The sequence below is a fragment of the Anolis sagrei genome, chromosome 6 (genome assembly GCF_037176765.1).
Source record: "Anolis sagrei isolate rAnoSag1 chromosome 6, rAnoSag1.mat, whole genome shotgun sequence".
Classification (NCBI taxonomy): domain Eukaryota; kingdom Metazoa; phylum Chordata; class Lepidosauria; order Squamata; family Dactyloidae; genus Anolis; species Anolis sagrei.
This window is the reverse complement of record NC_090026.1, coordinates 59,093,357-59,115,754: the sequence shown is the minus strand read 5'-3', so window position 1 is coordinate 59,115,754 and position 22,398 is coordinate 59,093,357. Positions and strand designations below refer to the sequence as shown.

Below are 22,398 nucleotides of genomic sequence, written 5' to 3'. Positions count from 1 at the left end.
ATTTCTTCCTGGATGTTGGTCTTCAAATCTTGTAGGGTCCTTGGACGGTTCACATAAACACGGGATTTCAAAAAAAAAAAAAACATAGAAAAAAATCACAAGGGGCCAAATCTGGAGAGCGGGCTGGCCACTCCAAATCCGCTCGAAAAGTAGGCCTCGACGGCAAAAGCACGCTCCTCATTGTTCCAACGCATGATGGCGACTGAGCTATGTCAGGACAAAACTTTATACTCTCGCCTCTCGAATGAGACCACTAGCGCTATGTCTTCAACTGACCGAATGGTGCGCATTTTAACAAAGGAAGTTATGCTGCCTCACCCTGCTTCCAAGGATTTGCTTCCACGGGTTTGCTTTGGCAGTACACATGTACATGTATGCACATGTGCATGCATGTACAGACATACTGAGCAGTCTAATATCTTTTCCTCTCTCTGATTTGTGAGCAAATGTTAAATTATGCTAAACACAATTTAACATGTATATTTTCTTCCCGTTTAACCATTTTGCTGTTGTCTCCAGTGGTTGTTATAGTACTTTGCTTAATGGCACAGCAGCCCTTATTGATGAATTTGTGGAGAAGCTAAAATTAGAAACTGGCTTCCCAAACCTCGTTGGCCTACTTGCCTTAAGTAGAACAAGAGTTCACAATCACCCCCTCCCAAATACTAAATTAAAACTTAGGTTTTATTTCAGTGTGCATAGAAATACATAGTAGAATTAACATCTGAGTAAATATGCATTGGATTAAGCTGGTACCATGTTTGTTCTATCTGCTAATAGGTTAAGTGTTTTTTCTTTATGTTGTAGTGTAAACTCACTTAAAATGAATGTGGCTGTGAATGTATTATTAGGAAATCAATAAATTGCATGCATTGAAGAAACTTTATGATTAATATTATAAAATGACTAGCTTGGGTACTCAGCAGTGCCCGGGATATTTTAAAAAGGCATTGTTTGTTTTGGGGTATTAGGTAATATCATATATTACCTAATACCCTAATAATTTCCTAACACTATTAATTAGGAAAAAACCAGAATGTGATTTCGTTTTTTATGAATGCTTCAATTAGAAAATACATAATGGTGTGGGTGAACTACAATTCTCAGAATCATGGGTCAATTCTTACCAAACCAGGCCTGTATGCACAGTTGGCCATGTTGCATCTGTGTGCCAAGTGTGGTCCATATCTGTCATTGGCTGGGGACTGTAGTTCAGTGATCTCTGGATAAGGGTGAACTACAACTTCCATGTGCCAAGGCCAGGCACCCCCAAATCCTACCAGTATTTACAGTTGGCCTCAGTCCCCCAAACCCTTCTGTTCAGTTAGTGATCAATTCCTCTGTGTTTGCTGTGTGCCATAGGAAAGGGTAGGAAAGGGTTAAGGGAGAGGCAGTGGGTGGGGTCATGCAAATTCCACACAAGGAACCCTGGGATGCCTAATTGTGGTGGAGGAAACATATCAAATCTAGGATGAAATGGTCCCCAAATAAAAGCATTCCTTGGGTGGTGGACCGTAGTGTTTGTAATGTTCATGGCGCTCGCTATAACCTGCAATGTCAGTCGAGGGAGTGCCTTTGGAGGCTTCTCAGCACTTGGAATTATAGTCTGTTTGTAGAAGTGGGAGACTGTCTGTGTAAGTGGATACCTCTGCCACATACACACATACACATTTTCCATTTTTATTATGTGTATAGATAGGTTTCTTACTTTATGTCTTTCAAGAAAGTTTCTTTTAAAAATTTTTTAATTACATTTCTATTTCTTTTGTTACAAAAAAACCCATCTCTACAATTCATATAGTTATTTCTTCTCTTTTGCCCCGTTGTGCTAATTGTTGTGCTCCCTATCTTTGGAGTCCTTTTTTTCTTTATGATCCCACCAGAACTTCATTTCTTCTGGTGGTGGTTGGTTCCCATCTTCTCTCTTTAATGTTTCTTCAACATTTTTAACAATAAATTTATCATTTATTGCTAATTTCCAAATGTTCTTATATTGTTCTTCTATCTTAACTTCCACCTCTCATTTCCAGGTTGTTTTTTTGTTTTGTTTTGTTTTGTTTTGTTGTTTTTTTCGCTATTAGTAGCCTTGCATCTACTAAAATGAAAATTCTTTTCATTTTTATGAAAGGCCGCCCTGAGTCCCCTTGTGGGGAGAAGGGCAGGATAGAAGTATATGTAATAAATAAATAAATAAATAAATAAATAAGTCTGCATTATAAATTGATAACAGTATAGTCACTGTATTTATATAAATGTTTTCTTCATAATACTTTCTATCTCTGCTGTAACTTTTCCCCAAAACCTATGTACATATTTGCAATGCCACCACATGTGAATATATGTTCCCCTTTCCCGGTAACTCCTCTAACATTTTTCTAAACAGCTCTTGTTCATATGGTGTATCTTTATCGGGGCCAGGTACCATTTCCATACCATCTTTTAGTAGTTTTCTTTTATTCTAATTGATTTTTTTTAAATTGTTGGGCAATCACATTTTGTGATTTAATGTGGAAGTTACTAACCTTCTTTATTAAAATATCCCTATACTTAGGCAACTGTATCCAGCCAAGCAGTCTTCTTTGGCCCGCTTCCAGGGGCGAGACCCACAAAGGTGTCTTTGAATATAACTTATCTTTATATCTTTCCCAAATTCTTAGAAATGCAGATCTGAATTTCATGCTGTAAACCAGCCTGAGTCCCTCTTAGGAGGTGGAGAAGACCGGTATACAAAAACTCTAAATAAATAAATAAATATCTTACAAAATGATTTCTGTAATTCTTATTTTTTCCATAGTTTTGCATAACATATCCTTGCTGCAGTAGTTAATAAAAACATAAATTTTTCAGTATTTCTTTCTAATTTGTGCTCTGTTATTCCCAGAAAGAATATCTCTGATTTTAAATGTATATTTATTTTTAACATTTTTGCAATATATTTTTAATTTCTCGAAATTCATGGTCTGTCCTCCTTCAAACTGCACTGGGATGTAGGGCTTTGTGTGTCAAGTTTAGTCTTCATCAGTCATTAGATGAGGTTTGTAGTGGTCTCAGGAAGTGAGTGAAGGTACTACATGTCCCATCTTCCATGGTCCATCCTCCCCAAAATTGCACCAGAATGTTGAGTGGGTCATGGGAGCTCTGTGTGCCAAGTTTGGTCTTTATCGGTCGTTGGTATTGGTTGCAGTGGTCTCAGGAATTGAGTGAAGGTACTGCAAATCCCATCATCCATGGCCTCAGGAATTGTCTGTCCTCCTCCAAACAGCACCAGGATGTAGAGTCTCTCATGGGGGCTCTGTGTGCCAAGTTTGGTCTTGATTGGTCATTAGATGAGTGTTGCAGAAGTCTTGGGAAGTGAGTGGAGGTACTTGAAGTCCCATCATCCATAGTCTGTTCTCCCCCAAACCTCACCAGAATATTGAGTTGGCCATGGGGGCTCTCTGTTCCAAATTTGGTCTTTATTGTTAATTTCTTTTCTCCTCTCAGCCACTTGAGGATGTTAGCGTTTTCAGGCTGGCCAATCAGAGACCATATGCAAATAGTACCACAGTGGCAGCCAATCAGAAAGCTGGCACAGACACCTCCTGCCGCACACATACATACATACGTACGTACGTACATACAAGCACTCTCTTTTATTATATACTAGCTTGGGGACCCAGCACTGTCTGGGTTATTTGAAAAAGGCATTGTGTGGCAAAGGTGTTCTTTAGGAGTTATCAGTTAGGGAAGGTACTGCGAATCCCATTGTGCATGATCCATCCTCCTCCAAACACCTCCTGGATGTAGAGTGGTTTATGGTGGCTCTGTGTGCCAAGTTTGATCTTGCTCTGTCATTGGTGAGGGTCACAGTGATCTCATGAAGTGTGTGAAGGTACTGCAGGTCCCATGATCCATTATAAATCCTCCTTCAAACCACAACAGGATGTTGAGTGGATCATGGTGGCTCTCTGTTCCAAGTTTGGTCTAGATCAGTCATTGGTGAAGGTTGCAGTGGTCTCAGCACGTGTGTTTAGGTACTGCAAGTGTCATCATCCATGGTCCAACCTCCTTGAAACTGCATCAGGATGTAGAGTGGGTCATGGGGGCTCTGTGTGCCAAGTTTGGTCTCGATCAGTCATTGGATGAGGGTCACAGTGGTCTCAGAAAGTGAGTTAAAGTACTGTAAGTCCCATCATCTGTAGTTCATCCTCCCTAAACTGCACCACAGTGTTGAGTTGGCCATGGGGGCTCTCTGTGCCAAGTTTGGTCTGTCTTGGTAATTGGATGAGTGTTGCTGTAGTTAAAGGAAGTAAGTGAAGGTACTTCAAGTCCCATCAGCCATGGTCCATCCTCCTTTTTTTTTTGTTAAATCTCACTTCCAGATCCTGTGTCTGGTCTGCAAATTTCCTTTCCATTTGGACTTCTATTTTACTTATCTATTTATCATTCTCCATTCTCATTATTTGGGTTAATTTCCCCATCCAGTCTTCTCCTCCTTCTCCTCCCTCTTCGGGTGGCTTTGCTTCTCCTTTTTTAGGGTTCAGTCTAGTGCCATTGTTATTCTTGGCACTGCTCTTTGACATATTTAATTGTCCTTGAGCTATAGTCTCAAAGTCTTTTCCCTGCTGTTCTATTATTTGTAATCTGTGATCGGATGGTCTAACCCACTTTTTTTTCTACATTCCTTTTTTATATGGTTGTCAGCTTCTTTATTAGTTAGTTGGAGGGAAAGGGTAACTTATCTGCTGCCTATTCCAGCTTCAAAAAGGTTTACTTCCTTTGATATTCTTAATTAATCTTAACAGAGTCTTGATAGCGTTTCAGCTTTCTCAGAGAAGTGTCTTCCCTCTGAATATCTGGTTTACTTTTCCTGATTGCCATTTTGCAATTTACCTCGTCCAGTCCCCTTCAATTCTCTGGAACTTTAGTTGCAAAGCCTCTGTTTAATGGAGCTGAATTATCTCTCTTTTGTTTTATTAATCCACAATCTTTGTATCACTTTCTGGAGCTCCTGGAGAATGCAGTCAACCGGCCATTCTCCTAAGCCTTGCCCCCTCAAGAAAGTTTCTCTCAGAAACAAATTCTGCATCCTGAGATTTGGGCTCTGGGATCATGACAAAATGCACTCTTTCAGTCCCACCACCATCACCAGCACGATTGATGGGGACATGAGGGGGAGCCTTCTTTGTGTCTGCCCCTCAACTCTGGAACTCCCTTCCTGTGGTGGCCACCTTTTTATTCAAGCAGGCTGTTAAAATAAAATGTTAACAGCCTGCCAGAGGATACTGCATGTTGTTAGTTATGGTAACTGTTTTCAACAGCAATTTATTTATTTGGATGATATTTTAATCAAATTGTTTTATTAATTGCAACATGTGTAAATTCTATTTTAATATTTACATTTTGTATGTTTTTAATTGTATGTTTTTTAAAATAGTGAGCTGCTTTGAATCCCAGTCCTGAGAAAAGCATATACAAATAAATATAATATAATAATAATAATAATAACAACAACAACAACACTATCAACAATACTGCCTCTTTTTAGGAGAAGTCCTAGACTGCGTCATGAGATTCGCAAACCAAAGCATTCATCTGTAGATAACCTTGCAAATGAGATTTCTTATATAACAGAAACGGAGGATGTTTTTTACACCTATAAGGATTCCCCAGCTTCAAAAGACTCTGATTCAGAATTATGTCAGAATCTCCAGCAAAGGTAAATAAATTATGTGATTTCTGTAGTGCTTCACCTTCTTTTTGGCAGAGTTAGGTAGTTGCCTCAGAGAACAGGTGCTGAGGGATACAAAGTAATGATAAGGAGTTGGAGTGCTGTGTATCTGTTCCCATTAAAACAGTGTACTGCCTTAGTTGTCTACTCTGATTAAACTGTCTAGTTTCACCTCATGTAGAAAGTGTGAGGTGCTGCTTACCCTTTCCCTCAGTAAGCCATTCACACACACACACACGCCCCACCCCCAGTCTACTGCTAACACTACCCCAGCTATGTTCCATTCGGAGTAGTCTGGACTTGTGAGGTCACATTATAATACATCTGAAGGAATAGACCAGAAAGATGCATGTGAATATGGAGAATAGATGTAGTGATTTTAAAAATATTTTAATACTTCCTATTTTTGTCATTATACTCATGGAATAACAATGAAATTTGGCAGTTTTTTTTAGATCTCATCAAGAACATTATGGATTTGGGTTATCATTTCTATATATAAAATATTGATAGAAAGTGAGGTGAAATCTTCTGAACAGGCATATTGACAGCAAAATAAACACCACAGAGGCATTAACCCTTCCCTATATTATCCAAAGTGAATATATATTTGGCAGGAATTACACTTAAAAATGTACCTGTTCCAACTTGTCTACAAATTTAACTTAAGAACAGACCTACAGAACCTCTCTCATTCATAACTTGGGGGTTGCCTATATATCTAATGTGTCCCTTTAATGTATAATAACAATGTAAACCTTTTCCTACCCCAGAAATAACTCAAACCTTCAAAAAGAAAAAAAAAACCCCAAATATATTCATATCAATTGTATCAACCCAGATTTAGGATGTGTAGTAAGAAGTGTTAGAGGCCTTTGTTGCTTAAAATTATTTCGTATAGTAAATGAATATATATGGATATATTTCCCATATGTTGAAAATGTCAAATACCAATGCCAATGAAGACCGAATTTTCAAAAAATCATATATACATCATGTTGAAAGTAGTCATTTTTGTAGAAAAGGTGGAACAATTTGACATACAGTGTTTGTCTTATACAGTTCCATGGGTTTACACCTCAGTACTGATGTCTTGTTTATTTTCCCTTAATGAAGGAATATATTGGAAAACAATTCAGCACAGAAGTCTTCACCTCAAACAATCAATGAAGTTAGCAGCCTTCAGGGGTCTTATCCTTTGAGTGGAAAAGATAAACAATTTTCAGAAAGAAATGAAAATCTTGTAAAAGGTCTTTCAGTGGAAGATTCTAATCAGTACTACTTTGATAAGGTATGGTAACTTGAAATGGGCAAATCATCTATATCATACAGTTTGTTGTAACTTCGCTGTTATGTCAGTGTGAGACTTTCCAATTCAAACTTTGCTTCAAGGAAAACTTAATGATAATTACTTAATTTAAGATGCATTGATTTCAGTGGTACATAAGGATAAGTAATTTATAGGACAATCCTGCAGGTATCTATTTAGACGTAAATCACAATAATAGCAAAATATGTGAAGAATTATTATTATAATATTTATTTATACCCTGCTTTTTCTCTCCATGCAGAGACTCAAAGCAGCTCATAACTAAAATGATTGCAATGCAACTTAAAATATATGAATATACAAGTATTTAAACAGTAAAAATATCATTAAAAGCATTTAAATAACAGCAGTCCCTGACTATCCTTAAAACCTTCTTTAGAAGCCTGCCTGAATAAAAAGGTTTTAACTTGCCACCTGAAGGACAGGTGCCATTCTGGCTTCCCTGGGTAGAAGGTAGTTCCATTGTCAAGGGACAGCCGCCAAGAAGGAAGGCCCACTCTCTTGATCCCACTAACCAAGCTTGAGATGGAGGAGGGACCGAGAGAAAGGCCTCTCCTGAACATCTCAGGGCCCCGGTAGATTTATATAAGGGGGTGCAGTTGGCCAAGTAACCTGTACCTGAACCGTTTTTTGAAGAATTGCAGCCTTTGTCTGCATCTAAACCATATACATTGATGCAGTTGATTGCTTGCCTATTATTTTGAGTTATTTTTCTTTTTTCCCCATGATGATTGAACCTGGCTTTGTCATTGTATGTTTACTTTAGATACAAGTGTTGATGTCATGATCTCCAGCTCATGCCATACAACTGACACAAACCACATGGCCATGGGACATTGGGCCAAAAGGAAATGCAGGACAAATGGGGCAGCCATAGAACTTAGCTGCCAAGGGTGAGGGGAGAACTGGGCTTTGATATGGGAGGGCTTTGAAATGGTAAAGGCACTAGGTGTCAAAGGTAAGGGAGGAAATGGGCCTTGATATGGGAAGGCTTTGAAATGGTAAAGGTGCCAGGATACCTAAGTGTATGATTTATGGTATGCTAGTTAGTACTATATAGGAGGCCTGTAGTTGAAGCTCTTGTATTCCGAACAATAAACGTGTTGATGTCTACTCCACTTGTGATTCTCTGCGTGATCCTTCATAGGAGATTTCTCCAGAGCCGCACAGCTTGGAACTGAGATATCTGACAGTTTATTTCTAAATTGACATATCTAGAAGAAGGTTGCTTTGAATTTGATATATTATCCAATTGTTTTTAGCAGGTTTTACATGTTGTTGTGTGTCTTCAAGTTGTTTCCAACCTATGGCAACCCTAAGAAGAACTTATCACAGTTTTCTTGGCAATTTTTTAAAAGATTGGCCTTTGCCTTCTTGCTTGCAAAAAACCCAGGACTGTAATTTAAAACAAATGTATACATGTTGCAATAATAATACACATACACAAAGCATATTGCTATCAAAAGGAACTACAAAAAATAAAAAAATGCACTAGGCTAATTTTTAATGGCAAGAAGAGCACCATTCCACAGATTTACATAGACTGCAAAAGGTGCATATCATCTATTTTGCTGTTGAAATATTTAGTAAAAGTTAAAAATGCTAATTCTGAATTAAAAGTTGTTAATTCCTCCTGAATTTCTCAGTCTTCTCAATTTAGAGGGAAACTTCTCTAAGTGCTGGATCCTATGAATGGATTCTCCATCTATTGAGGCATTAAATGTTTGCCTTTTTGTATGTTGGAATCTGCCCTGAGTCCCCCTGGTGAAATACAAATAAAGATTTGTTATTATTAGTTATACAGATGATAACACTCTGATGGTGGAAAGTGGGGAGTAGCTGAGGAGCCTTATAACCAGGGTGAAAGAAGAAAGTGCAAAAGCTGGGTTGCAGTTAAACATAAAAAAACCAAGATGATGCCAACCAGATTGATTGGTAATTGTCAAATAGAGGGAGAAAACATGGAGACAGTGACAGACTTTGTATTTCTAGATGCGAAGATTACAGCAGACACAGACTTCAGCCAGGAAATTAGAAGACATCACGCTGGCAACAAAGATCTGTATAGTTAAAGCAGTGGTATTCCCTTTAGTAACCTATGGATGCAAGAACTGGACCATAAGTAAGACTAATGAAGGAATATAGATACTTTTGAACTGTGGTCAGAGGAAAATTTTGAGAGTGCCTTGGACTGCAAGAAGATCAAACCAGGCCATACTCCAGGAAATAAAGCCCAACAGTTCACTGGGGGGAAGGATATTAAAGGCAAAGATGAAATACTTTGGCCACATAATGAGAAGACAGGAAGACAGGAAAGCTTGGAGAACATAATGATGCCAGGGAAAAAGGAAGGAAAAAGGAAGAGGGACTGACCAAGAGAAAAATGGATGGATGTTATCCTTGAAGTGACTTGCTTGACTTTGAAAGAGCTGGGGCCACAGCAGACAGGGGGCTCTGGCATGGAGTGGTCTATGAGGTCACAAAGAGTTGGAAATGACTGTATGAATAAACAAGACTATTTTGCTTCAAACTGAATCATCTTATGGCAGGAGATTTGTGGAATGAGATAGGTTAGTTCAGTCACATTAGTATTTTGTGTCAGTCTCTGTGTGAGCACCTTTAGTACTAACTGGCAAATTCATCAGAATGCAAGTAATTATACAATCCAGTTTCTAGTCATAATCAGTCCATTTTCTTGATGCCTGTTAAAAATCTATGTCAAAGTTCATTCAAGTTATCATGGATGTGCTTGGATACTTACAAGCACTATATTCCATATTATTATGCGAGTGCAGGCTGCGTTTGTAGAGTGCTCCTGCAGATAGTTTTATTTTATTGTTTTATTAGCCAAGTAGTTATTGCCCTAGTCTTTTATCAGCCAGAGAAGGTGTTTACATTTCCTTCTGCTCTCCACCGGGAACTGTCGGTCTTACGACAACAAGGCAAAAGGTCTGAGAAAACAAACTGAAAACAAACTGAAGACCTTTTACTACAATGAATAACACCAAAGGAAAAAACGGCCCCAACGGAAAAAAGAGGGAAATGGAAGCTCCAGAGAAGAACTAATCTCCCGAACAATCCAGAAAACTAGGAGAGCCTCCCCAAACAACATAAGACCTTCTACTAAATAAGGACCCTTCATGTAAGTCCCAACTTAATTCCTTTATGGACTGTTCTAGGGGTCACTTAGAGAGAATAAACTCCACTCTGGAGCCTGATGATCAGGGCCTGCCTATGCTCCATGGAAGAAATTGTAACAAAGGATAAAGAATATTACATTTTAATGGCTAACCACTGCTCATTAACTTCAGAGACAATGCTTGCTTTATTTGAGCGGATCCAGGCAATTAACAGATCCATAGAAGAATTGAAAGCCTCCTTTGGAATCCTCTCAACCTCCTCTGACAAACCCTTAAGTAAAAAACTCAAAATGTCTCAGACTGTTAATGGAGTGGAGTTAGGTAAAAATCAAGATAACTCCTCAATGCACAACTTAATTCTCCAAAGGAATAAAATACTTCTCTCAACTGACAATAACAAAACACAATGGCATAGGCGTTTTCACAAAAAGTCTGTGATTATATGGTCTCTATCCCTTTTATTGAGAAAAAAAACTCTCCTGATGACATTACCCAAATCTCCTGGTTGCCTGATTTCCTTGGAAACAAAAGAATCATTCTGACATTTAGGCAAGAGGACCTTGTGGCCATGCTCTTAAAGAGGAAATAATACGTAAGTGCTTTTGGGATCCTATCGATAAGGGTTTGCCATAACACTCAAATTAAAATTCCTGTTGGTTGAAGCATTGTTTATGTTATTGGGGCTTCTTTTCTCAACTGTTTTCCCCAAGGAATACATCTCTTGAGTAATAAGTGCCACAGGGTTCAATTCTGTCCCCGATGTTATTTAACATCTACATGAAGCCGCTGGGGGAGATCATTCGGAGTTTCAGACTAAGATGTTATCTCTACGCAGATGATGTCCAAATCTGTCACTCCTTTCCATCTGTCACCAAGGAGGCTGACCAGACCTTGAACCGGTGTTTAGCTGCTGTGTCGGACTGGATGAGAGCTAACAAATTGAAATTGAATCCAGACAAGACAGAGGTCCTACTGGTCAGTCGTAAGGCCGAACAGGGTATAGGGTTACAGCCTGTGTTAAACGGGGTTACACTCCCCCTGAAGACGCAGGTTCGCAGCTTGGGAGTGATCCTGGACTCATCGCTGAGCCTGGAACCCCATGTGTATATGCATAGTTTTCAACAAGATTCTATTGAATTGTTATATTCCTACCTATAATAAATAATAATAATAAACTTCACTTGTACCCCACCACCATCTCCCCCAACGGGGACTTGGGGCGGCCCAAACAACAAATTACAATACAATAAAATACAAATTACAATAAAATAAACAACATTGCAGTAAAGTACAAAACATATAAATACAATAAGCAATATATACAAAACATAAAAAAGCAGTAAACCAAACATAATGACAGTGAGCGGGCTGCATGTACATAAAATGATTTAAAAACTCAGGGTGAGATAAAGGAGCAAAATTATTTGCAAGGGAGAACTCATAGAGAGACAAGGTGATAGACAGACCTTCGTACAAGGGGGGAGGGAGTGTACTTCTAGGACAAGAATATTGAGGGGATCAATAGCTTAAGATTATGTGACTACTCTCCAAAAGTGCAATGGCAGAGCCAGGTCTTGAGATTCTTTTAAAAGGTTTCTAAGGTAGGTTTCTATCTCTAGCTAATTTATTTTTATTTATATAGATTTAATACTCGGTACAACTGTGAATTTCAAATGAGAGATAAAGAATGTCAGACTTGGGATATTAATTCGATAGGTGTTATTTTTATAAAGCACCAAAACTTTGCATCTTATAATGATAAGAGGGTTTTTTTGCAGCTCATCATAACTGAAGATATACTCATCCTTAATACAGATACTGTATATGTACAGTAAAAATCCAATCCTGACATGTGGATTCTCAGTAGCTATAAGGGTGGTCTCAGCCACATACAAGCATAAGATCATTTGAATTAGCCCAGAGATATAGCATTCATTATTTATTGTTTATTTGCCATATTTGCATACCATCCTTCTCAACTCCGAAGGGGAATCAAGGTGGTTGATAGTGTTGGCAACAATTCAATGCCATTGAGAAAACATGAAAATTGACCCTCCCCTGATAAAAAATTAAACATTATTAAACACATCACATAAAATAACATCACATATCACACAATTTAATATGTTATAAACATCTAAGTGATTATTTCCATATTTTCCAGAATGATATTATTGATGGAGACTTGCTTTTGGTACACATCTTGCCAGATGAAGACGGGAAATTTGGGTTTAATCTAAAGGTAAAACAGCTCTGATATAATGATCTTGATATTTTTTGTTGTTGTTGTTGTTGTGTCAGGAGCGGCTTGAGAAACTTCAAGTCGCTTCTGGTGTGAGAGAATTGGCCATCTGCAAGGATGTTGCCCAGGGAACGCCTGGATGATTTGATGTTTTTGTCATCCTTGTGGGAGGCTTCTCTCATGTCCCCGCATGGGGAGCTGGAGCTGATAGAGGGAGCTCATCCACCTCTCTCCAGATTCGAACCTGTGACCTGTTGGTCTTCAGTCCTGCCAGCACAGGGGTTTAACCCATTGCACCACCGGGGGCTCCTCATGATCTTGATGATATATTGTAGCTTGAGCATGGGGAACATTAGGTAGAGAAATTCAGAAATGCAATTTTTGTCAACATATACTTTCTTTGGCAAAGTATCAGCAGCTCATGTGGTTGGCTACTACATTTTTTTACTGCCCAGTTACTATGAATTATATCAGTGCAGTAAATAATGAATATAACAACTGTTCATCACAATTGTTAACTTAACAGAGGGGGGAAATAATAAAATTAGGAATGAATAAATCATGACAGATTTTACTAGTCTTACCTTAAAATTACCTTAAAATTCTTCAGATGTTTTGCCTGTGCAGGAATGCTGAAATTTCATTCAACCTTCATTGTAGGTTAGAGTCATTATTCAAAATCTGTTAAAATGTTTATTTTCTTTTAGCAAGAATTTTTTCCAATTTTTTCCCTGTTTTGTTTCCCCAAACTATTTGAAACAGTGATTTGCCCAGTTATTGTCTTTCAACATTTGTTAAAGGCACTAGTTATAAACTGTACACATTTAACCAGGCAGCTGATTAATACCTACTATTTTCTATCATTTAGAGGCATAACTATATTAATCTGTATCAGTATGAGAGGGGATATTGTAGCATCTCTGAGGCTGACATGTTTGTAGCATCAACATTCATAAACTGAGTCTAGTAAGAATTTTTTATCTATATATTGGCTCCTCTTCCTAGATATTTTTTAACTAAAGTAATCCAGAGCAAATCAAATGCAGTGTTTTTAAAATAAACTCTGCAAGTACCCAGTTTATAAACACAGACCATACCTCTTAACATATCAGCCTTTGGTGAAATGACGCTTAGCTCTTGTTATGTCTTTCCTCCCAATTAGAAGGCATGCCTGTTCAGAAATAATTTATTGATTTTCCCGTCAATGGGGCTTGCTGCAACATCAATGAGTGTAATGGTTGCAACCTCAGTGTGTTGATATTAACTATTTTTGGTATAATGTTTTAGGGTGGTATTGATCAGAAGATGCCTCTTATTGTGTCCAGAATAATGCCAGGTTCTCCAGTAAGTATTACTTTTAGAACTTCCTTTTTGTGTTGCTAGGGGGAAAATCTGGATAATCAAATCTTACTTATATTGAATTGTTCAACTGAACATTTTTGTTCTTAGCTGAATAACATGAGTAACTGGTGATGGAAGTTTAAGCTTCAAATTATTTATTGTGTCTTAATTTAGAAACTTAATCTACAGTACAGCAGCTCTTTAGTCATTTCATGATTTAAAAAGAGTGGCTCTCAGGAAAAGGATAGCACTGTTAACTAATGTTTAATTCTTCCAGATTGAATTGAAAGTGCATTTTCTCTCTTAGAGGTTTGATAACACTGACACCATTTTTTTGGGTTTTATGGCAGTCTGATAAATGCACTCCAAAATTACTTGAAGGTGATCAGATAGTATTAATCAATGGCCGGGACATCTCGGAGCATACCCACGACCAAGTAGTAATGTTTATAAAAGCAAGCAGAGAATCACACACAAGAGAGCTTGTGCTACTGGTCAGGCGGAAAGGTAAGTAAATCTGTGGGGATTTAGTATTGAAGAATGTCTGGGTGGCCATGGCAGCAGGTGGATGGTGAGGGGGAATGGAGCTGTTGGCCACCCCTCTGGGATGGTGGTGCTAGGTGTCATAATGCTGAGAAGTCATTTTTACATAATTTTGTCCTGTGGGATGAACAATAATTTATTCAGTTTTGTCTCTGCTGTAAAAACATATTTGGAAACTCTGCGTTTTGGAAGTCATTGTCAGAGCAGACAGAAAATAGGTTTGCAATTCATTTGTCTCCCCGCTACAAAAATTGACTATTTCACTGTGCCTTAGAATCATAGAATCAAAGAGTTGGAAGAGACCTCATGGGCCATCCAGTCCAACCCCCTGCCAAGAAGCAGGAATATTGCATTCAAATCACCCCTGACAAATGGCCATCCAGCCTCTGTTTAAAAGCTTCCAAAGAAGGAGCCTCCACCACACTCCGGGGCAGAGAGTTCCACTGCTGAACGGCTCTCACAGTCAGGAAGTTCTTCCTCATGTTCAGATGGAATCTACTCTCTTGTAGTTTGAAGCCATTGTTCCGCGTCCTAGTCTCCAAGGAAGCAGAAAACAAGCTTGCTCCCTCCTCCCTGTGGCTTCCTCTCACATATTTATACATGGCTATCATATCTCCTCTCAGCCTTCTCTTCTTCAGGCTAAACATGCCCAGTTCCCTAAGCCGCTCCTCATAGGGCTTGTTCTCCAGACCCTTGATCATTTTAGTCGCCCTCCTCTGGACACATTCCAGCTTGTCAATATCTCTCTTGAATTGTGGTGCCCAGAATTGGACACAATATTCCAGATGTGGTCTAACCAAAGCAGAATAGAGGGGTAGCATTACTTCCTTAGATCTAGACACTATGCTCCTATTGATGCAGGCCAAAATCCCATTGGCTTTTTTTGCCGCCACATCACATTGTTGGCTCATGTTTAACTTGTTGTCCATGAGGACGCCAAGATCTTTTTCACACGTACTGCTCTCGAGCCAGGCATTGTCCCCCATTCTGTATCTTTGCATTTCATTTTTTCTGCCAAAGTGGAGTATCTTGCATTTGTCACTGTTGAACTTCATTTTGTTAGTTTTGGCCCATCTCTCTAAACTGTCAAGATCGTTTTGAATTCTGCTCCTGTCCTCTGGACTATTGGCTATCCCTCCCAATTTGGTGTCGTCTGCAAACTTGATGATCATGCCTTCTAGCCCTTCATCTAAGTCATTAATAAAGATGTTGAACAGGACCGGGCCCAGGACGGAACCCTGCGGCACTCCACTTGTCACTTCTTTCCAACATGAAGAGGAAGCATTAGTGAGCACTCTCTGTGTTCGTCCACTTAACCAATTACAGATCCACCTCACCGTAGTTTTGCCTAGCCCACATTGGACTAGTTTCCTTGCCAGAAGGTCATGGGAGACCTTGTCGAAGGCCTTACTGAAATCCAGGTACACTACATCCACGGCATTCCCCGCATCTACCCAGCTTGTAGCTCTATCGAAGAAAGAGATCAGATTAGTCTGGCATGACTTGTTTTTGATAAATCCATGTTGACTATTAGCGATGACTGCATTTGTTTCTAAGTGTTTGCTTCCTTAACAATCCCTTTCAGAATCTTGCCCGGTATCGACGTGAGGCTGACCGGACGGTAGTTGTTTGGGTCATCCTTTTTTCCCTTCTTGAAGATTGGGACCACATTGGCCCTCCTTGTAGAGTCTGAGAATGGATGGGGGAAACAGGGGATCATATAACACTCTCTGGAACTTTTAAAGATCTTCCAGGCATTCCTACATAATTGTGCACCTAGCTACCAAGACATAGTCAGACAGTAGTCAGTACAAGTCAGTAGTGGGTTTGGGGTAACCACAGAAAGTCCAAATGTGTTCCGATTAACAGAATGCACAAAATATAGGCATCCTCTCTGAACCACCTCTCCGAAAAGGGTCCTTCAGAGGTCCCAGAGAATGAAGTGTCAGTAAACATTGTATATCCAGCTATTTGAACATAACCAGATGATCCTCAGTTGCCTCTGCTGTAAAGCTGTAAGATTTGGGGTCATGGAAGTGGTGTAGCTGACACTACATTTCCTTGATGCAGGATCTTAAAAAGCCAGGATTTTTCATCAAGAACTAATTTTTGTTTAGGGATCTTTTCTTCATGTTTCCCCAACACTGGTGAAATCCAATTTTTCATTATCTGTCCCAAAGTTTCCATTCTATTATCTGCCCCAAAGGTTCCATAATAGTGTATCTGGGATCTATAATTTTTGACTCAACAGCACATGATGCTCTGTTTCCAAATGACCACATATAGACAGTTAAGGCTGGAATAAAAACAGGCCATGAATTGTATTGTTTACAGCTGCAGAGAGGCTGACACCTACATTGCTCTTTATCCAGGTACTGACTAAATATCTCTGCTAAATATCTCTGATAACCTGACTAAACCACCAAAATGCTAGGCATGCATTTGGAATGAGGGACATGGGCAGATGTTCCTGTTCCCCTACCAGGTTGGAGTGGGATAAAGCCAGGCAGTACTGAGTGATCTTTGCTGCCCACACTCCCAAAGTCCCCCAAGGACACCTCTTTACTTTTCTGATGGGTGTGCAAGTCCTAACTCTTTCTACCTGAATTCAGATCTCATGTCCAAACTGCCAACCAATGTTGTGACAAAGTGCAGAAAATGCATGTTGCATAACACATTAAAAGAACAAAAAAGAGGGCTCCTACAGATGACTGAAATTAGCTGACTGCTTATTTAGTGTAGCTCTCAACCAGAGTGAAGCCTTCAGACAAATTCTTTTGATCCTGCTCACCAACCAATTGTCTCATTTTCCAATTGTTTCTTGCTCCTTCACAAAATCCATGCAAATTGCAAGGGTTGCCAGGAAGAATAAACAATCCAGCTGAGCCATCTCTGATTATACTCACTTGCATCCTATCACCACAGCCCACAAAAATCACCTCTCAGTAAATTTCCATTATGTGTAGATCATTGTTCAAGAGCAATAGTTGTAGCAAACAACTTTTTAAATATCCATTTATTTTTATGTACATGTTGTTGAAAACATTTAAATACTTGAAAAATTATGGGGATCTGATTTTGCCTCTGTATGTTTCAGTCATCAAACCATTTATTGATAACAAGTCAGAGGATGAAACTGATAGCTTTAACTTCCCAGAAACAATTCCTCCTGCCTGTTCAGAATATGGTCAGACCCTAGAAGAATCAATGGAACGACTGAAGAAAGGGCTAGAAAGTGGAACAATCTTAATTCAGTTTGAGGTAAGTAACCATCACAATGCTTATTCCTTGCTTTGAATCCATTCTTTCCAGATAAGACCCAAAGGAGCTGCCAGATTCTTGCCCACCCCCCTCCTCCTCCTCCTCCTCCTCCTCCTCCTCCTCCTCCTCCTCCTCCTCCTCCTCCTCCTCCTCCTGCTCCTCCTGCCAAGCATGCAGTTTTGACTCACTAAGGCTTGTTTTAGTCACATTGGACAACAAACAACCTTCAGGTGTTAAAACTATAACTGCAGTTATATATCATTTTGTTATATAATTGCAGGTGAGACTATTACTGAAGCAGTTCTAGTCAACTTTTCTCTGCTTTCTGTTTCAGAAGGAAACTAAAATTTGAAGGCAGCAATTTAATTGGCTATCTTAATATTCAATAGCGCTATCTCTTTGGTATCATTATAACATAATGTAAATTTTATTTGACAGTATATCTGGATGACATCCATCTATCAGTATACCAAGCTCTTCCTTGTAACTTCAATAATATTATAGTCATGATATGCATCCATAATATGCATTCATAATTTCCTAAAATTGTGTATTTGTAATAAATATAAATGCTTATTTCTTCTGTTCCTTTATAACTTCCACATTTTCTTCATTGCCCCTGTGCAGCCACACACACAACACTTCTACAGATATGTATCCTCCTTTAGAAATTTCTAGAGCTAGGCTAGCAATTTGGCTAATGTTTTGTTTTTATTCTTATTCTTCATGTGAATTTTGCCATCTGTTTAATTATTGGTTTTCTTCATGCCTCAGGATATTTTTCTTGCCTTCTTCCAGGTGTCTGGCTCTGAAGTAGGCTCATTTCCACAATTATTCTGCTTGTGGAAGTAACCCTCCACTGTGAAGTGTAGGTCTTGTTTCTCTCCTTGTTTCTCTCCTTGTTTCTCTTAATCGTGCAGATATTGCTTTGCTTGAATCCAGCTCTGTTTATCATGTTACTAATGCCTGGTCGTTTGGAGTAAGGAGTTATTAATAAATCTAGGACAGAGATTCTCAAACTGTGCTTCTCCAGATGTTTTGGACTTCAGATCCCACAATTCCTAACACCTGGTAAGCTGGCTGGGATTTCTGGGTGCTGAAGACCAAAACACCCAGAGGAGCACAGTTTGAGGAACACTGATCTAGAATGTCCTTTGGTGTGGTTACAGTGATGCCCCAACTGAACTGATTGTTTTTGTTTTTTTTGTTGCTGCTGCTATGTCTTCAAGTCTATCAGCCAAAATGCTGTTTCCCAGGACATCTGCTTTCCTTAGTGTCTTCTGAGACTGACAGGTCTTTTCTTTTCCTCTTAAGGCACCCACATCCTTGCCATTGACTCTTAGAAGTCCTCAAAAGAAGAAAAAAGATTAGATTGTCAGTTGTCTTTGTACCATTTTGTTCAATCTTAAGTCACTGATATCTTCTACTCCATTGTTGGAGATAGACACTCTTGGTTCTGAGCAGGATAAATCTCTTACGCATACATGGCTGAATGCCAACACCAAAGTAATTTGATTCTGATCAAAGGGCCTAGACCCTATCGTAATCCTGGTTAGAATACCATTTAACAATTAATGTAATGGTTGTGAGTCAACACATGCAATTGCCACTGATTCATTTTTTATATTCTAATTGGGACTACTGGTAGAGGTCAAGCCCACTCTGACTGCTCTTATTCACTTTCAGAACTGTATAGCAAGGTTTGTTATATTCAGCAAATAATACTCTGGTTTCATGTCAAATTTCATTTTTATTATGTTTCATATGTGTTTGTGGACCAGTGACCAGAACTTTTGAATCTCCTTACAACTCCAGAATAGATGGTAGTATGTTCCTGCTTCTTTCTTGCATTTCCAACATAAATTGTGTTTTCTATTGAATTTGGCTGGTTGGACTGGCGTTAGATGCCGGTAAAATACTTTATAACAGTTCTCTATTATGGGGGTAGCTCTTGTGATTTTTATTTTATCTTTCCACACTTGTTCCCATTCTTTAAGCAATATGGAGCGACCTATATCTCTTGCCCATTTGGTCATATTTTCCTTTACTAAGTCTTTTTCATTGCTCCACTCAAGAAGGCTCTGATATAATATTTTAATCACTTTTTTCTCTTTTCTCATTATAATGTCCCAACAAGTGTCGTTGTCGTTGAAGCCTACTTTACAGTCTTCCTTAAAATATTCTTTAGCCTGTAAGTAGTGAAACCATCCTATTTCCTCATTTCGCCATTCATTATTATCTTTTAGAGTTGTTTATAACTTCCGGTGGGTGATAGCGATGGGAAAGCCGCGTTGAGAGGGAGCTCCGACGTGGACCAGTATAGAGGTGTCCTAAGGGTGAGCCAGTGTTCCCCCACCTTTGCCAGATTGAGGGTGAAGGTGTAGAGAAACCCGTGGGAGGCTCGTAGACCCCAAGAACTCCCTTCCCTCAAGGAGGGGGTCAAGAGGGTCCGAGCCGATGGGAGATCAGACACCTCGCTGGGATCGGGCTAGCTAGCCTGTTTTAACCGTCGCCAGCCCATGTAACAATAACAAAGAAAGAAATATAAGAATCTCTAAGGAGAAAAGGAAGAAGATCTCACCATCAGATAAAAAGAAGTATTAACTCTCAAAAAACAAGATATAAGCAGGAGAGTGGAAGAAGAAGAAAATAAGGAGACAAAAAAAGGGGACATAGATCCCTCTTTAAATTTAGAAATATTACTTTTTGAGACCCGGAAAGGAAGATTCAAATTGGATTAATTAATTAAGTCGGGGAAACTATATTCTATATTCGCTCTTTGGATATTTTAAATATTTGGGAAATAATCAGGGAATAAGGGAAGTTAAAAATTAATGGATTAATACAACAGCATACCGCATACTGCCGGGGCTTACCTCCCCTCCCGCCCCCCTAGCGACCATTAAAGAATTAAAGAAGAAATAATTCCTGACCTTGACGCCATATTGTTGTGGCTAGCAGGCATCCTTCTTTATAAACAAAGGGGGAAAAGGAGAAGGCAGGAAGTGACAAAGAAGAAGTGACGGAGAGGAAGGGTGACGAAAGGAAGAGGAGGGTTCAAGAGGTAAGGGCGGAAGTAAACTCAGGGAAGGGCAGAAGCAGAAAGGAGGAAGAAAGAATCATAGAGAAACAATGATACAGAGCAGCGGAGCAGCGAATATTGCAGCAATAAAATTGAATACTCCAGGACGAGAAGTAGACGAGGACGGGGGCAGCCAGGACAAGAAGCAGATGTAATTCGAGGACGAGAAGCAGACGAGATTCCAGGATGAGAAGCAGACGTAAACATCAGAGATAAGCGGAGGCAGATTACAAGGAAAAGAAGCAGACGAACCCAAGGCGAGAAGAAGACAATTAGGGAAATTTCAAAATTAGGCTTAATAAACTACCTAATTAATTTAAATTGGATTTAATGAATTATATTTGAATTTAATGAATTTAAGGTTAATAAATTTAATTGAATTTATATATATATATATATATATATATATATATATATATATATATATATTGAATTGAACAGTCACTTTGAAAAATTAATTGATAAATAATATTAATCAGATAGAATTAATTAAAATTGATCAAATCTAACTAAAATTAATTGCTCTGTGCAAATATAAACTGAAGAAAGAAGACCAAGGATTAGGACGGGGCCTTTTGAATTGGAGTTTATAAAATATATATTTAAGCCAATAGATTGTATTAAGAGGTATATGTCACAGAAAGGGAAACCAGATAAAGGAAAAATTCAACTAAGGAGAGCTTCGTTGGATACCAGCCTCAGTATGGAGAATATTTTAAAAGAAATAAAGAAATTATCGGAAAAACAAGATACAATAAAGAAAGAGATGGCGGAAAAACAAGACACAATAAAGAAAGAGATTGTGGACAAACAAGAAGAATATTTTAACAAGCAAGAAAAGAATTATAAAAAGATGACTGAAGAGTTTAAAGAAATGAAAAAAGAGATACAAGAAGAATTTGGTCAAATTAAAAAGATATAATTCAGTTATATGGAGAGGTAAAAGAATTGAAAATTAGTAAAGAAAAAACAGAAGAAACACAATCTCAGATTTTGAAGAAGATTAAAGGTTTAGATAAACAAAAAGAAAGGTTGGAGGTAGAACAAGAAAAACTACTACACAGGCAAATGGATTATCATTTAAGATTTAGAAATATTCAAGAAGAAAAATAGGAGGATATTGGCCAAATTATACAAACCTTAATTGCGAAATGTTTTGGAGTGTGAAGAAGATGAACTAGAGCAGGAATTGGACCAAATTTACAGAATATCCTCATTTTATTCAAGGAAAAATAAAACAGCAAGAGACGTAATAGTCCCGTTCACGAGGAAAAAAAGAGAGATGAAGTTTTATACAGAAGTAACAAGAACCCAATTTACTATAAAGAAATCAAGATCGCGGTTTTAAAGGAATACCCTCAAGCAACATTAAACAGAAGAAGAAAGTACTACTTCCTTACTGATGTATTAAAGAAAAGATCAATCAGATTTAGATGGGAAAGAATAGAAGGCATCATGGTGACATATAAAGAAGGGAGATACGGCATATGCCGTCACTGCCGTGGTGGAAGCCATGTATCTCAGCATAAGGCCTATGCCCTCTGGGTGCTGGTGGCCTCCACTTACTCCTTGCTGGATAGGAGCGCGGCGTTGGAAAACCAAACTTCGATGCAGCCTGCCGCACTTCCTGAGTGCTTTTCAACTTTGTATCAGTATCAGGGTTAAACAACCTTTCCTTATGCACAGGAGGTCTCTCTGCCAAGGATTTTCCTTCCTACAATAAAATGGAAGCGCGTAACCACGCATGCC

At 38.7% G+C, this 22,398-nt stretch overlaps 1 protein-coding gene across 5 annotated transcripts in view; it reads left to right on the top strand.

Moving 5' to 3' along the window:
- PTPN3 (protein tyrosine phosphatase non-receptor type 3) overlaps positions 1 to 22,398 on the top strand; it is a 147,575-nt gene that overhangs the window by 86,288 nt on the left and 38,889 nt on the right. For all 5 annotated transcript variants that reach the window (XM_060781441.2, XM_060781442.2, XM_060781443.2 and 2 more), the window contains 6 exons: positions 5,528 to 5,698; positions 6,827 to 7,001; positions 12,345 to 12,422; positions 13,710 to 13,766; positions 14,114 to 14,270; positions 17,404 to 17,567. In XM_060781441.2, coding sequence (XP_060637424.2) covers positions 5,528 to 5,698; positions 6,827 to 7,001; positions 12,345 to 12,422; positions 13,710 to 13,766; positions 14,114 to 14,270; positions 17,404 to 17,567 — 802 coding nt within the window. The remainder of the gene's footprint in view (positions 1 to 5,527; positions 5,699 to 6,826; positions 7,002 to 12,344; positions 12,423 to 13,709; positions 13,767 to 14,113; positions 14,271 to 17,403; positions 17,568 to 22,398) is intronic.